Genomic DNA, 17,121 nt, shown 5'->3' on the forward strand with positions numbered 1-17,121 from the left:
TAGAAATTGAGCCTGGCTACTCAAATTGGAGGATTCTTGCTCTAGTAAAACAAACTATCAATGCTCTTATTTATTCATATCTGAGTATGATGTAATAACTTGTTCTCTTAATAGTAGAGGCTTAGTTCCTCTTTTTGCAGGTTTTCTAAAAATAAAATAAAAATAGATCATGTAAATTCAAGATCAAGCAAACTCATATTTGCTAACGTTGTAGGAAAGCTCCAAGATATGTCTTACAATATCATATTTCTCATAAACATCTATCTGTCCGGTGGTGATCCCCCAACAATGTGTTCTGAAGCCAAGCAATGCAAAGATGGGGCCAGCTGAATTAAATTATTGGTGCTTTCTGGGGCAGAGCCATATATAAGACTACTTTCTATTCCCCCACTATATCAATAATACTGCCTAAAAAACAACCATAAAACTCAGAAGCTTAAAACAATAAATATTTACTAAGTTCATGAGTCTAAGAACTGGCTAGGCAGTTCTGATATGGGCTAGGGTCAGCTTATCTCGGTAGGCTAGCTCATGCGTGTCTTCAACTGTTGGGGCAGCTAGGGACTGGCTGGTTTGGGGAAGTTTCACTTTCCTGGCAGATAGTCACTTGAAGTGATGGGGAAGGATGTACCTGGTCCATAGTCTCATCCTCCAACAGGCTAGCCTGATCTTTTTCACATTATGGCTCTGCAGACTTCCAGCTATGAGAGCAGAATCACACAAGGCCTCTTGAGGTCCAGGCTCAGAGCTGACATACTCTCACTTCTGGCACATTCTACTCGATAAAGCAAATGACAAAGCCACTCCAGATCCAAGGAATGGGAAAGACACTCCATTTTTTGATGGGAAGAGTTGCAAAGTCACATTGTAAAGGGCGTAGCTACAAGGAGTGGTGAAAAATTGCTGACATTTTGGCAAGCAATCTATTATTCCCACAGAACACACAGTTTGAGTTGCACAGAGTCACACTCAACAAATGTTTGAGTATGTGATCCAGAATGTGGCAACTGGGTGGAGCAGCACTGAGCACTCAGTAGATAATTAAGAGGACATGCTACTGACCCAGGGCAGAAGAAAGAGTTCGCCAACGTTATAATTTAGCCACAACTGACTTATTGTTTAAAAAGTATTGGTTTAAGTATTTGGTGTGTTCTCATATTTTATTTTTTCCCTCTTTTTAATTAAAAAAATAAACAGAACTTATCAAGCACCACAGGGTCTTATCCACCAGTGACCGTGACCTTAAGACAAATTTCTGCTAGGTCAGGTGCAATATATTTAGGGCTGTCAAACTTCAATGAAAACAGCAATCTGCTGTTTCCTAGAGACAGAGAGTGCTCTGCTTTTCCCCCTTTCCCTACCTTCCTTGGGAAGGAAGCTTTTCATCACATGTATTGAATTAAAATTGAGGCAATTCAGAGGCTTGATAACAGTGCACAGAAACCATCAAACACCAGGCTGAAATTTCACTCAGGCGAAAGACTGTGACATGGTAGAAACTCCATTTCCTTCTAAATTGTTGAGATACCAGGGAAAGAACTGGTAATTGTCTTGTCTTTGATGCTCCAGTGGTTTGCCTGTCCCTGACACAGAGCCAGGGACTGTGTGACTATGCCTTTGCTCCAGCATAATACTATGAATCTCAGGGTACTATGGCTCCCCTCTCATAGCATGTTTCGTCCTGGGCTTATTAGAATTCATATGCTGCAAAATATATTCATAAATACCCCACATTTTATATTTGGGAGGAGTAGTTGACTTTCAGTATTCACTTAGGCTAACCCATTTTTATAATGGCATTTTTTGATGTAAAAAAAAAAAAAAAAAAAGGTCGTTTCAACAGATCCACAATCCATTATCTGAGACCTTGGGGGCCTGTTGTTTTTCAGAATTCATAACTTTTCTGATTTCAGAAAGGTAACATGGTGTCTATGCCATAGGCATAATATGTCAGGGAAGTCTGGGTTACCCTCATAATCAAGCAAATTGATATTTCTTCAATAAAGTGCATGGATATCCACGTGAAGGGGGATAAGTAAGGATTATAGAATACTGTTTCAGCTCATGTCAATGAGTTTGCCACAAATTTTTAAAACCTTATGAATTTTAGAGCTTTGGAGATTTTAGAATTGCAGATAAATTATGAACTAAATATTAAGTACTAAATTACTAAAAATAAACAAAAACAACCAAACCCACTGCCATTGAGTCAATTCCAACTCATGGCAACCCTGTAGAACTGCCCCATACCATTTCCAAAAAAAAGCTGGTAGATTCGAACTGCTGACCTTTTGGTTGGCAGCCTGAGCTCTTAACCACTGTGCCACCAGGGCTCCATTAACTAAGTCTGCCAAAATTTCTCTGGCATAAAAGCAAGAGAGAAAGGAGTTGAGCTAAAGAGAATATTCTCCTCAAGCAGTTATCACTCTCCAGAATGTGGGTGAGCCTAGGGATTAAGACACAGAGGGGCAGATGCCCCAGGGCTGGCTTAACCCTGATGGTTCAGGGCCCTGAGTCTGCAATAAAGGCTGCCAATAGACGAGGTGGAGCCAGGATGGAGGCAAAAAGTAGATCTAGGAGCCCAGAGTAGAATCAGGAGTGGGAAGGGTATCCGAAGCAGACCAGCAGCATCAACAACACCTGGGAGCTTGTGGGAAATGCAGAATCTCAGGCTCCACAGCAAGCTCCTGAATCAGAATCCAAATCAAGATTCCAGGTAATTCATGAGCACCTCAAAGTTCAAAAAGTGCAAGAATAAATTACTTAATTTTTTTAGGACATATCTTAAGACAGACTGTCTCAAGGCTAATAAGAGGAGTAAAGCACTTGGTGCTGATGCCATTTTTAAGATTCTCTTCCCTGCTTCTCATTCAATAAGCCAAGAGAATTGTAGCTAAAATTCTGAGTTTTCAATGGGGTCAGCATAGCAGAGTATCCCAACAGGCAGCACTCACCACAGCGCAAATTACTGAAGAATCCCTGCTCCTACCGAAGAATCCCCGCTCCTACCGAAGAATCCCAACTTTTACCTGTTTTATGATTGGGGCTTCCAAGTAAGGCTGTATTTGAAGAACTAATTCGGTGGTTTTGAAATGGTTTTGAAAGTTCTCCAGTGTATAAGACAGGTAAATTAAAAGACAGTTTAAAAGGTAATCAAAACAGTTTACAAGACAAATAAAAATTTGAATTAAAAAAGAAAAAGGAGTTAAAATAAAGAGATGATAAAAGGAAGTCAAAATAAAGGTGAAAGTTGGTTACATGAGTATGTTCAGTTTGTGAAAATGCATCAAGCTTCCCTTTAGAAGCACTCAGCATTGGCCTCCACCGCTTATCTGCCAGTCTGTCATACCTGTGTGTTTTTTGCCTGCTGCTGTGATACTGGAAGCTATGCCACCAGTATTTCAAATACCATCAGGGTCATACATGGTGGACAGGTTTCAGCAGAGCTTCCAGACTAAGATAGACTAGAAAGAAAGACCTGGAGATCTACTTCTAAAAAAATTGGCAGTGAAAACCTTACAGATACCAGCAGAACATTATCTAATATAATGCCAGAAAATAAGCCCCTCAGGTCGGAAGGCACTAAAAATAAGAACAAGAAGAGCTGCCTCCTCAAAGTAGTCAACCTTAATGACATGATGGAGTCAAGCTTTCAGGACCCTCATTTGCTGATGTGGCACAACTCAAAATGGAAAGAAACAGTTGCAAACATCCTTTAATAGTTGAAAAGTAAAAAGTACAAAGTATGAATCTAGGGAAATTGGAAATTGCCAAAAATGAAATGGAATGCCTTAAGAGAGATATCCTAGGCAGGGCTGAGCTGAAATGGAGTGATATTAGCCATTCTGAATCAGACAATCATATGGTCTACTATGCCAGGAATGACAAATTGCAGAGGAATGGCATCACATTCATTGTCAAAAAGAACGTTTCAAGGTCTATCTTGAAGAACAATGCTGTCAATGATAAAATAATATCCAGTCTCAACACACCTGGGCCAAAGGAAAATGAAGAACACCAAGGACGCAAGGTAATTATGAGCCCAAGAGACAGAAAGGGCCACATAAACCAGAGACTACATCAGCCTGAGACCCGAAGAACTAGATGGTGCCTGGCTATAACCGATAACTGTCCTGACAGGGAACACAACAGAGAACCCCTGAGGGAGCAGGAGAGCAGTGGGATGCAGACCCCAAATTCTCATAAAAAGACCAGACTTAATGGTCTGACTGAGACTAGAAGGACCCCAGTGGTCATGGCCCCCAGACCTTCTGTTAGCCCAGGACAGGAACCATTCCCAAAGCCAACTCTTCAGACAGGGATTGAACTGGACAATGGGATAGAAAAGGATGCTGGTGAAGAATGAGCTTCTTGGATCAAGTAGACACTTGAGACTATGTTGGCATCTCCTATCTGGAGGGGAGATGAGAGGGCAGAGGGGGTTAGATGCTGGTGGAATGGATAAGAAAAGAGAGAGTGAAGGGAAGGAGCGGGCTGTCTCATTAGGGGGAGAGCAATTAGGAGTATATAGCAAGGTGTATATAAATTTTTACTTTATTTTGCCTTCTTGAGAGGCCCTTTGAAATCTTCTGTTCAGTTCTTTTACTTCATGAATTCTCCCAAAAGGGAAGAACATGTTCGGTGTTTCTCAAGCTGAAAGAACTGAATAAAAAATGCAAGCCTCGAGTTGCAATAGTGAAGGATTCCATGGGGAAAATATTAAATGATGCAGGAAGCATCAAAAGAAGATGGAAGGAATACACACAGTCATTATACCAAAAAGAATTAGTCGATATTCAACAATTTCCAGAGGTGGCATGTGATCAGGAACCGATGGCATCGAAGGAAGAAGTCCAAGCTGCTCTGAAGGCATTGGCGAAAAACAAGGCTTCAGGAATTGAGGGAGTATCAATTGAGATGTTTCAACAAACAGATGCAGTGCTGGAGGTGCTCACTTGTCTATGCCAAGAAATATGGAAGACAGCTTCCTGGCCAACTGACTGGAAGAGATCCATATTTATGCCTATTCCCAAGAAAGATGACCCAACCAAATGTGGAAATTATAGAACAATATCATTAATATCACACACAAGCAAAATTCTGCTGAAGATCATTCAAAAATGGCTGCAGCAGTATATCAACAGAGAATTGCCAGAAATTCAGGCCGGTTTCAGAAGAGGACGTGGAACCAAGGATATCATTGCTGATGTCAGATGGATCCTGGCCGAAAGCAGAGAATACCAGAAGGATGTTTACCTGTGTTTTATTGATTATGCAAAGGCATTTGACTGTGTGGATCATAACAAATTATCGTTAACACTGCGAAGAACGGGAATTCCAGAACACTTAATTGTGCTCGTGAGGAACCTTTACATAGATTAAGAGGCGGTTGTCCAGACAGAACAAGGGGATACTGATGGGTTTAAAGTCAGGAAAGGTGTGTTTCAGGGTTGTATTCTTTCGCCATACCTATTTAATCTGTATGCAGAACAAATGATACTAGACTCTGGGCTGTATGAAGAAGACCGGGGCATCAGGATTGGAGGAAGACTCATTAACAACCTGCGTTATGCAGATGACACAACCTTCCTTGCTGAAAGTGAAGAGGACTTGAAGCCCTTACTAATGAAGATCAAAGACCACAGCCTTCAGTATGGATTACACCTCAACATAAAGACAACAAAAATCCTCACAACTGGACCAACGAGCAACATCATGATAAACGGAGAAAAGATTGAAGTTGTCAAGGATTTCATTTTACTTTGATCCACAATCAACAGCCCTGGAAGCAGCAGTCAAGAAATCAAAAGATGCATTGCATTGGGAAAATCTGCCGCAAAGGACCTCTTCAAAGTGTTGAAGAGCAAAGATGTCACCCTGAAGACTAAGGTGCACCTGACCCAAGCCATGGTATTTTCAATCGCATCATAGGCATGTGAAACCTGGACAATGAATAAGGAAGACCGAAGAAGAGTTGACGCCTTTGAATTGTGACGTTGGGGAAGAATATTGAATATACCATGGACTGCCAAAAGAATGAACAAATCTGTCTTAGAAGAAGTACAACCAGAATGCTCCTTAGAAGCAAGGATGGCGAGACTGCGTCTTACATACTTTGGACATGTTGTCAGGAGGGATCAGTCCCTGGAGAAGGACATCATGCTTGGCAGAGTACAGGGTCAGCGGAAAAGAGGAAGACCCTCAACGAGGTGGATTGACACAGTGGCTGCAACAATGAGCTCAAGCATAACAATGATTGTAAAGATGGCGCAGGACCATGCAATGTTTCGTTCTGTTGTGCATAGGGTCGCTATGAGTCGGAACTGACTTGACGGCACCTAACAACAACAACAACATATAAATTTTTGTATGAGACTGACTTGATTTGTAAACTTTAACTTAAAGCACAATAAAAATTTTTTAAAAATATATATAATATCCATATACTTACAAGGAAGACCAGTTAAATGACTATTCACATTTATGTATCAACCTTGAATGCCAATGATGAAGAAATTGAAGATTTTTACTAACTTCTGCAGTCTGAACTTGATCAAGCATGCAATCCAGGTGCACTGATAATTACTGGCGATTGGATTTCAAAAGTTAGAAACAAAGAATGACCAGTAGCTGGAAAATATGGCCTTGGTGACAGAAACAACACCAGAGATTACATGACAGAATTTTGTAAGACCAACAACATATTCATTGGAAATACCTTTTTTCAACAACATAAACAATGACTATACTTGTGAACCTCACCAGATGGAACACACAGGAATCAAATTGACTACATCTTTGGAAGGAGATCATGGAAAAGCTCAATATCATCAGTCAGAACAAGGCCAGGGCCAACTGCAGAGCAGACGATCAACTGCCCATATGCAAGTTCAAGTTGAAGCTGAAGAAAATAAAAACACATCCATGAGAGCTAAAGTATGAACTGGAGTATACCCCACCTGAATTTAGAAACCATCTCAAGAATAGTTTTGATGCACTGGACGGTAATGACAAAAGACAAGGCAGTTATGGGATGACATCAAGGACATTATATGTTAAGAAAGCAAAAGGTCATGAAAAAGACAGGAAAGAAAATACCAAAATGGATATCAGAAGAGACTCTGAATCTTTCTCTCAAACGTAGAATAGCTAAAGCAAATGGAAAAAATGGAGTAAGAGCTGAGCAGCAAAGGGGAGCTCGAAGAAGACAAAATAAAGTAGTATAATGAAACATGCAAAGATGTGAAGTTAGAAAACTAAAAGGGAAGAATATGCTTGGCATTTCTCAAGCTGAAAGATCTGAAGAAAAAATGCAAGCCTCAAACTGCAATATTGAAGGCCTCTGGTAAAATATTGAACAACACAGGAAGCATCAAAAGAAGATGGAAGGAATACACAGTCACTATACCAAAAAGAATTGGTCAACATTCAACCATTTCAGAAAGTAGCATATGATCAAGAACCAATGCTAGTAGAAGAAGTCTAAGCTGCACTGAAGACCTTGGTGTAAAAACAAGGCTCCAGAGGTTGATGGAATACCAGCTTAGATGTTTCAACAAACAAATGTGACACTGGAAGAGCTCACTAGTCTATGCCAAGAAATTTGGAAAACATCTGCCTGGCCAACTGACTGGAAAGATCCATATTTGTGCCCATTCCAAAGACAAAGGTGATCCAAAGGAATGCAGCAATTGTCAAACAATATCATTAATATCACATGCAAGTAAAATTTTGCTGAAGATAATTCAAAAAGAGTTACAACAGTGCATCCACACGGAACTGCCAGAAATTCAAGCCAGATTCAGAAGTCCTGGAACGAGGGATATCATCGCTGATGTCAGATGGATTTTGGCCGAAAGCAGAGAATACCAGAAAGATGTTTACCTATGTTTTGACTGTGCAAAGGCATTTGGCTGTGTGGATCCTAACAAATTATGGATAACACTGTGAAGAATGGGAATTTCAGAAAACTTAATTGTGCTCATGAGGAACCTGTACATAGACCAAGAGGCAGTCCTTCAAACAGAACAAGGGGATACTGCATGGTTTAAAATCAGAAAAGGTGTGCATCAGGGTTGTATCATTTCACCATACTTACTCAATCTGTATGTTAAGCAAATAATCTGAGAAGCTGGACCCTATGAGGAAAAACTCAGCATTAGGGTTGGAGGAAGACTCATTAACAACCTGTGATATGCAAATAACACGGTTTTGCTTACTGAAAGCTAAGAGGACTTGAAGCACTTAGTGATCAGAAGGATCAAAGACCACAGGCCTCAGTATAGGTTACACCTCAACATAAAGAAAACAAAAATTGTTACAACTGGACAATAAGCGACATGATGATAAATGAAATAAAATATTGAAGTTGTCAAGGATTTCATTTTACTTGGATCCACAATCAACACCCATGGAAGCAGCAATCAAGAATTAAAAGATGCATGGTATTGGGCAAACCTGCTGCAAAAGACCTCTTTAAAGTGTTAAGAAGCAACAGTGTCACTTTGAGGACTAAGGTGTGCCTGATCCAAGCCATGGTATTTTCAGTCGTCTCATATGCACATGAAAACTGAACAATGAATGAGGAGAAATTGATGCATTTGAATTATGGTGTTGGCAAAGAATGTTGAATATGCCATGGCCTGCCAGATGAATGAAGAGGTCTGTCTTGGAAGATGTAGGGCCAGAATGTTTCTTAGAAGTGAGAACGGTGAGACTATGACTTACGTACTTTGGACATGTTACCAGGAGGGACCAATCCCTGGAGAAGGACATCATGCTTGGTAAAATGGAGGGTCAGTGAAAAAGAGGAAGACCCTCAATGAGATGGATTTGCACAGTGGCTGCAACAACGGGCTCAAACATAATAATGATTGTGAGGTTGGCACAGGACAGTGTTTCTTTCTGTTATACACAGGGTGGCTGATGAGTCAGGACTGCCTGGATGACATCTGACACAGCAACAGTGTTAGCCTCCCATCCTCTGTCTAAAGCCTGTTCCTCACTTCCAGGTCCACTCCAGTCAGCTGTTTAACTTTCCCCAGCAGGACTGTTGACTGATCTCTGGCATGTCCAGCTATCAGTAGCCTCCAAAGCCTAAGTTTAAGAACTTCAGGTCATTGTGTTACCAAACCCAGAAAGGTGAGTCTTTGTCCTGTGCGGTCAGACTTGCCAATTATTTGGACACCAGTCTTTTGAGAAAGAAAAAGTAACTTCATTGCAATGCACAGAGCAAGGAGCCAGGAAGAAGTTCCTCACTGGGCTCACCAAGCTACAGGGAAAAAAAAAAGAAGGGCTTGTATGTGATTTGGGCAGCTAGATGGCAGCCACACAGCTGTTCTAGTGAGGGCAAACTCTAGAAGGTGGCCAGGAAACAGGAGGTGAGTGGTTCTTGCCGGATGTCCTACTTTGAAATAGGGTCCAGGTGACGATTTTCCTTCTGATTTGTTCCTCCTGTTGCTTCATCCTCTGTTGAGGTCAGTTAGCAGTCACAGCTGGCCTTGGGTGGGCCAAATCTGATTTGGGCTAGTTTAAGGACTAATGGAAATGTACTGGCATTAGTAAGGTCAGGTTACAATTCCCCCTTGAGTTGTAGCAATTTCTTACTCTTAAGGGATAAGGGTCAGCAACTCATTTGACTATTTCCTGCTAACATGGGGTGGAGTTTTTAGGGACCTAGGAACAGACAAGGAATGATTAGTTCCTGGGGTAGCAGGCAAAGAAGACTTAAAACCAAAAACACAAGGGAAAGATTTGTCTAAAGAACTAATGGACCACAAGTACCACAGCCTCCTCCAGACTGAGTCCAGCACAACTAGATGGTGCCCGGCTACCACAACCAACTGCTCTGACAGGGATCACAGTAGAGGGTCCCAGACAGAGCTGTGGAAAAACATAAGTCACTCCTGAGGTTCACCCTTCAGCCAAAGATTAGACAGGCCTTTTTTTATATAAGACAAAACCTGGAAGCCCTGGTGGTGTAGTAGTTAAGTGCTACAGCTGCTAACCAAGAGGTCAGCAGTTCGAATCCGCCAGGTGCTCCTTGGAAACTCTATGGGACAGTTCTACTCTGTCCTATAGGGTCGCTATGAGTCGGAATCGACTTGATGGCAGTGGGTGCTTTTATAAGACAAAACAAGAACTTTTGGTGAAGGGTAAGACAGTACACAATACTGGGGAAGCCAGCACAACTTGTCCAAGGACACGTCCAAACTCTCTGAGGGACCAAATTACTGGGCTGAGGGCTGTGGGGACCATGGTCTTGGGGCACATCTAGCTCAATTGGCATAACACACTTTATGAAAAATATATGCCAGGCAATGAGCTAAGTGATTTTCAGTTTATCTTTGCCACCTGAAAGTGAAGCCCCTTCACCAACATCAGAAGTTAGCAGAGCCAAGATTTGAACCCAGGCAGACAGTCCCCAGGACCCTTCTGTTAGACTGCTACCAGAAGCTTTATTGGCTTTTTCCTGCTGCCAGGCCCTTTCATATATTCAGATTTTCCCTTCAATCCCTTCAGTCCAATTAACAACCTCCCTGTAAACAGTGTGCATATGCTGATGATGGCTTCCAAATTCTAGGTGCTAGTTCTATTCACCAGCTTCTGCCACCTTTCTCTGCCCCTAAGAATTTAGGACTGCAAAGAGGTGGCTGATGTTAGGTGCTAAGAGAAGCCAAGGAAGTTGCCTCCTATAAGCAGAACACACGGCAATAACCACTGAAATGCAACTCAGCCTCACCCCACCGGCCAGGAGACTGAAATAGAAATGGAGCAGGGAACAGGGAGCCATGGTGCAAAAGTGTTTAAGCGAATGTTAAAACACTTAAGTTCCTGGACTACTTAAGGGTCATCTGAAGCGCTACATCCCCAGGCTGCCTTAAGGAAAAGTCTCCCATACAGCATTTCATAGGGGCTCCATTGGAGCCTGCTTCTAGGGGCACCCGGACTCTCCACTGGGCAATGTAGCAGCTTGATCCAGGGCAGGTTGGTCTCTTAAAATACAAGTACTCACTCACATTGCCCACACTAACTTAGGTTTCTAATTAGACCTTTGAAGCACAGAATCAATACAGTAGTTATTGTGGTCTCCAGGGAGAATGTAGCTTCCACCCAGTTCCTGCCTTTGGATACAGAGGCTTCTCCGTTATTGCTTTGAATTGGATAAGGTAGGCCAAATCTAGGAATAATTTCATTGAGAAGAGCTTTGCTTACCTCGAATGCCTTTTTTGTTTGGAAGAGGAAGGCTTGTACCCACCCTATAGAAGTGTCTACAAACTCTAAGAGATATTTAAAACCTCCTGTAGCTGCCGGCATAACAGGAAAGTCTACTTGCCAGTCCTCTCTGGGTCCGGTCCCACGGGCTTGTACCCCAGGCATAGGTGATAGTGGGTCTGTTTTTGGATTGTTCTTTGCACAGGTGAAACATAGCATCCCAACTGTAATGTGTGCTCTCATGAGCTGCCTTTATTTTCAGGGCATCAGGTGTTGAGGTATTAACACCACTCCTTGGAAATTGTACCCATCTTCTGCTCTGTTTATTACTGGGGGTTTTCTGGTGCCCAGGGCAGTGTATAACTGCCACCTCTGTTGACCATAGTACATTATTCAAAAAAGGCATCTCTAGTAGGCCTTCTTTCCTCCAGCCCCGCCAGCCAAGATGCTCTGTTGCTGTCACAGGCCTCCCAGGGTTTGGGACAAAGTAAGGATGGTGACCATCCCACCAGGCCCTGAAGCTGTGTGCTGGCTTTGCCTGTGTGTGGCAGCTCACTACCCTGCCAGTGAAGCCAGCTGAGGGCTGAGAGTGTAGACTTGTCTGGGGCAGCTGGAAGGTCCCCTGTGTGCCTAAGGCAGCAACAGCAGCCATGTTCTCCGGCTCTCTGGCCTGTTTTGTCAGTAAGTTGTCCTCCCACTCTTATTGCAACTCGAGGCTCCTCGTGGGTTGCAGGGCAGTCCCTGGGCCCCATCAGTCTGAGCCATTGACTGACAGCTGCAGGAGCTGTGTTACAGGTTTCTTCTTAGTCTCTTAAGTGAACTGGGTTGAACGCAAGGGGCACTCCTATTTCCAGTGCCCTTCTTGTTTGCATAAGGCGCACTGCCTGGGGCCTAGCTTTCGGGGCCCTTGGTTGGCCACTGGCCCTTTTGGGCTGCCGGGAGTCTAATACCAGTCTGAGGGTTGAGGTTATACAACCTGTCAGCCTCTTGGATGCCTTTTCTAGGACCATCCTCTGTTCCTCTGGAGTTAGAAGAATATTTAGGACTGACAGTCAGCCCAGTTAGAGGGATGCGTGGCAAAGATGGACACAGACAAAGCTTACATGTGTTTTGGGTCATCTCTATATGCTGGGAGATTATTTGTCTAATTATACAGGTCAGAGGTGGAGAACAGTGTATGGACCCAGATAAATCCTCCAGAGTGGCTGCTGTGATCTAGTCCAGCAGGCATTTGTCTCAGTGGAAATTGCCCTAAGGAGACTTGGCCAAATTATACCCCATTACGGGTGTATACCCTGGTGGTGTAGTGGTTAAGTGCTACGGTTGCTAACCAAAAGGTTGGCAGTTCAGATCCGCCAGGTGCTCCTTGGAAACTCTATGAGGCAGGTCTACTCTGTCCTATAGGGTCGCTATGACGGGTGTATGCTGGAAACCCTGGTGGCATAGTGGTTAAGTGCTACGGCTGCTAACCAAAGGGACGGCAGTTCGAATCCACCAGGTGCTCCTTGGAAACTCTATGGGGCAGTTTCACTCTGTCCTATAGGGTTGCTATGAGTCAGAATTGACTCGACGCCACTGGATTTTACAGCTAGGGGTATATGCTGCGGAGACTATTCCGTGGACAGGACGGTGAGTTTCTGACTCAGGAGGGGCTGGCCAAAGATCCACCAAAGGGGTAGCTGCTGCTGCAGTAGGCACAAGGGCCACTGGGGCTGAAGGGGCCAATCCCTGGCCAGGAACCAGACCTACACCTTCAGGTGGATAAGAAGGAGGGGGCACAGGTGGAGATAAGAGGCTGTTTTACATCTTCTCTATAGTGGTTGTCTCCCTGGGTGGTGCAAATAGTTAAATACTCAACTACTAGCTTAAAGCTTGGCAGTTTGAACCCACTGAGAGGTGCCTCAGAAGATGGGACTGGCTTCTGATAAGTCACAGCCTTGGAAACCCTATGGAGCAGTTGTACTCTGCACACATGGGGTCGCCATGAGTCTGAATCGACTCAATGGCAATTAACAGCAACAACCAGTTGTTGATACTTTCTCTCCTCTCTTTGTACAAGTCTTTCAAGGAGTTTGTACATGGGTGATTATAGAAACTTAAATGAGCTAATATCATTCTCTTCTGATGTCTCCCAGCTACAGATGGAACTGGAGCAAGAGTATCAAGACAAGTTCAAAAGGCTGCCCCTGGAGATTTTGGAGTTCGTGCAGGAAGCCATGAAAGGGAAGATCAGTGAAGACAGCAATCACAGCTCTGCCCCTCCCTTCCAGGCCCCAGACCCTGGAAAACTGAACCACAAACCTCCCTCCAGTGAGGAGTTGGAGGGAGACAACCAAGGAAAAGAGTTTGATACTCCTCTGTGATTGTTCCTGCCAGGCCTTCAGAACACGCATGGCCACTCAGCCACCATCAGACTCACTCTTGTGACAAAGATCACTGCCCAGGAGCATCTTCCTGAGACGCATCCCTTAGCCTAAAGTCCATCCCAAAGGGAGCATTCTGGAAGGATCCACCCATAGGTCCCCACCGCCAGCCTTCGTGGGTTGTGTGGAAACTGCTGTGGGTCTACTAGTGGAGAGTGCATGTATACGGGGTTTTTGTTTTCTTTCCAATAGTAAATTCAAAGTAGGCAACTTCCAGGCTCCAAGGAAGATTTAATGAAGGACAGTGTCTTCTTTGAAGAAAATCGGGCTCATGTTTTTATTTGAAGCTCTGGTGTGTCAAGTATTTCAAAGTAATAGAAATAATTTGAGAAATGCATAGCACTATTTAACACTATTGAACAGACAACTTTGAGCATTTTTCTTTTTTTTCTATCTGCCCCTCAACTACCATATCTTCAAGTTAACATGGGTATTAGATTGTCTCATCCTTTGCTTTGCAAGCACTGGTGGCTTGCAGTTTGCTAATTTATTTTTCAGAGAGGCATCAGCGTATTTGTTGCTGACATGGCTTTATTAGATACTATAGTGACTCAAATAAGCTGGTTTTCTTTTTTGAAAAAAATCACTTGATTGTACTCATGCCCAGTGAAGCCATCCCAGGACTTGGCAATATGCTTGTAAATTTGGCTGCATGAGCAAGTCGGCTGCCCACTTGCAGGCAGTATGCTATCTGAGTTGACTATTTGCACTTGAAGTCTGGGTATTCATTGGTTGTTGTTGGCCTGAAATGATCAAATACCTACAAAGAGTCTGCTCTGTTGAATAAAATTAGTCGAGCTGATGTGCATTGAACAGAGATTCAATCAGAGTGAATAGGCTCCACTGGTTATTTTGCTGTCTGACATTTTTTATGCTCCATTTATTTTTAATATAGAGAATATTTATCTAAAGAATACACAGACCCACATATAGATGATATATATTGCCTCCATGTATGTATGTATGCACTCAGCCATTTAAGTGCATCCACACACGTGTGCACACACGAGTGTAATTGTGTGTTTACTAATTGGCAGTGACCCAGTCTCATCCACAAGACTTCAAACCAAATTCAGGGTTAAATGGGTCAAGAAGAAAAGGGTCAAGTGTCTAGATTACGTGGATATTAAATTTATTAAAATACTAAGAAACAATTGACGGAGCCGGTGATGCAAGTTGGGGTAGATTTACAATTTAGAATATGAATTTTATATATATTTTGCAGGATCAAAACTTTAATTTTAAGAATCAGTATATAAGCTTATTTTAATGATCAGAATGCACAAAAATATATATGACAGCAATATGGAAATTTATTAGTAGAGTCCATAATTTTTAAGTCTGCCAGATTTCAATTTTATTCTAACATAAAAAAATCTTTCATTATATATTTACTATGTACATTTATTTTCAATTATATGTGTCTGTTCGTTAAGTTCTTATTTTAGGGGGCATAAGAGAAACATTATATCGAAGTAACACTGATCAAAAACAGTATTGCAAGGTTTTTAAGTAAAAGAGGCTAATTATACATAGGAAAAAGTAATTTAGAGAGTAACAAACAGAACATTAGAGCCCAGAAGCAAGATGCTCACAGCTTTATTTTACTGCAGAATAAACCTTCCTGATGGTAGCTGAGCAAAGCATTTTAAAACTCAAAAAACAGTTGTATTCTGAAAATTGTGTTTCAAGAATTTAATATTTTTATGAAAATTATTTTATTTAACTTCAAGCAATAACTAGGGATCACAATTAAGAGTTAATCAAAATGAAAGTTCAGCTCAAACATTAGGAAAGAGGGTTTGATTTTAAAAAACACATTTCGTGTGACGCTGGGGGAAAATCAGATCCTCTTTAGAGATGATTGTATTTTGATTCGAAAGGTTTAGGGTGTTAATTAGACACTTAATAAAACTCAACTTCCACTGAAAGAGGAATCTTGAGGACATCATTCTGCCTTAGCACTTTGCAAGAAAGACATTAATCCTAGAGATGCCAGGATGGTCAGAAGTGAGTGCTGCATTTTATAAACAAATTTCCAGACTGTCTAAAATTGCAGAAGGCTGACCGAATAATAGCATTCATAACCAAACACAATGGTGATTATTACAGCAGGTTGTATCACATTTTAGTCCAGAGATAGACTAAGGTTAATAACCTTGATTTGTACAAAACTGTTTTGGTAGTTGCATTTCACAATCTTAGTGACTCTAGCCATTTTACGATATGTTTGTATTTGGCCATTTCCTGTCATCACATTTTTATATCTGTACAATGACACTTTTTGCAGTTGTGGGGTAGTGTGTAACACTGTCCATCTTACATCATTGAAACTACTACAGTGATAACTATCATTTAATAATATTTAATATTACTTGAAATAGACTAAGATAAAGAAAAAGGGTCTATATGATGTGCAGTTTTATGCCTTTATGTATTTGCCTCGTTCTTTGTTGAATGTGTGAAATTCTGTACCGTGGTTTCTCCTACAATAGAGAGTAAAGAGTAGAGCTGTGTATTAAATTAGACTGTGCCCCCTCCGATACCTTTACACTACTGAGAACAGCATGGTTTTGGCCGTGTAAACCAATTTCCAGAGTCCTAATGACATGCCATATGTTTTTTGGTTTTTAACATTTTCATGATCACCGTACATGAAGTAATACTCCTGTAGTTGATAGTTAAGCAGTCGTTAAATAATTCCGAAAGAAAGGGCCATTGCTTGCTTTACTCTGAATTTAATGTTGCGCTTGTGCACTGTATCAATATTGTTCGTGATGGATTGGACATTGTGACTTTTGCCTTTTAAGAAAAAAAAAAAGATAGGACAAAGTATTTGAAGCTCTTAAAATGTACATATTTTGGTTCTTCTATCTCAAATTATTTAAAATGCATAATTCACATTTTTGTAATAATTCTATGCAATTTTGTGGCATGATGTTTCTTCCACTTGTAATTTTATGTGCTTTCATCACAGATCCAAAGGAAACAATAAAAATTTCTTAACACAACCGAAGTTGCTATTTCTTGGAGCCAACCTTCTTTTGATGGGCAGAAGAGTGAGAGCAGGCCTAATGCCAGTCTTTCTTTAGGGCCTAATGCCCACACTGACTGAGCCCATCTGTGCCTGGGGAGGAAATTGGGAGGCTTCAGTCTGTGCCAGAGGGCACAGTTGTCATTACCCTGTCATTCCCCCACCCTTCATCCAGGAGAGGCATTGCATTTGCCCATTACTCCTATCATGGAAACTCTCCCTTTCTCCTTTCCTCCCTTGACCAAAGCTGAGGAAGGCAAAACAGTCCGATTTTCAAAGGCTTTTTGACAAACAGTGAAAATAACAAGGCCTGAAAAAGTACTTGATGTTTGTTAAGTTTTCTTATAAAACCAATCTTTAAAATCTGCAATATTGATAGAAGAAAAAAAACATGTGATTTCTATGAGAATGTCCCATGAGCACCCCAAAGCCAGTGTATTAGTTATCTAA

General features: G+C 41.8%; 1 protein-coding gene across 3 annotated transcripts in view; it reads left to right on the forward strand.

Moving 5' to 3' along the window:
* Positions 1-16,616, forward strand: part of PLCB1 (phospholipase C beta 1) — an 844,448-nt gene extending 827,832 nt beyond the window's left edge. The window contains exon 33 of one of the 3 annotated variants that reach the window (XM_049869953.1): positions 13,350-16,616. In XM_049869953.1, the coding sequence (XP_049725910.1) occupies positions 13,350-13,577 (228 nt within the window). In that variant the 3' untranslated portion in view covers positions 13,578-16,616. The remainder of the gene's footprint in view (positions 1-13,349) is intronic. The other 2 variants (XM_049869954.1, XM_049869956.1) reach the window with 2 other exon arrangements.
* Positions 16,617-17,121: the final 505 nt, after the last annotated feature.

The sequence above is a fragment of the Elephas maximus genome, chromosome 25, assembly GCF_024166365.1.
Source record: "Elephas maximus indicus isolate mEleMax1 chromosome 25, mEleMax1 primary haplotype, whole genome shotgun sequence".
In the NCBI taxonomy this organism is placed as follows: Eukaryota; Metazoa; Chordata; class Mammalia; order Proboscidea; family Elephantidae; genus Elephas; species Elephas maximus.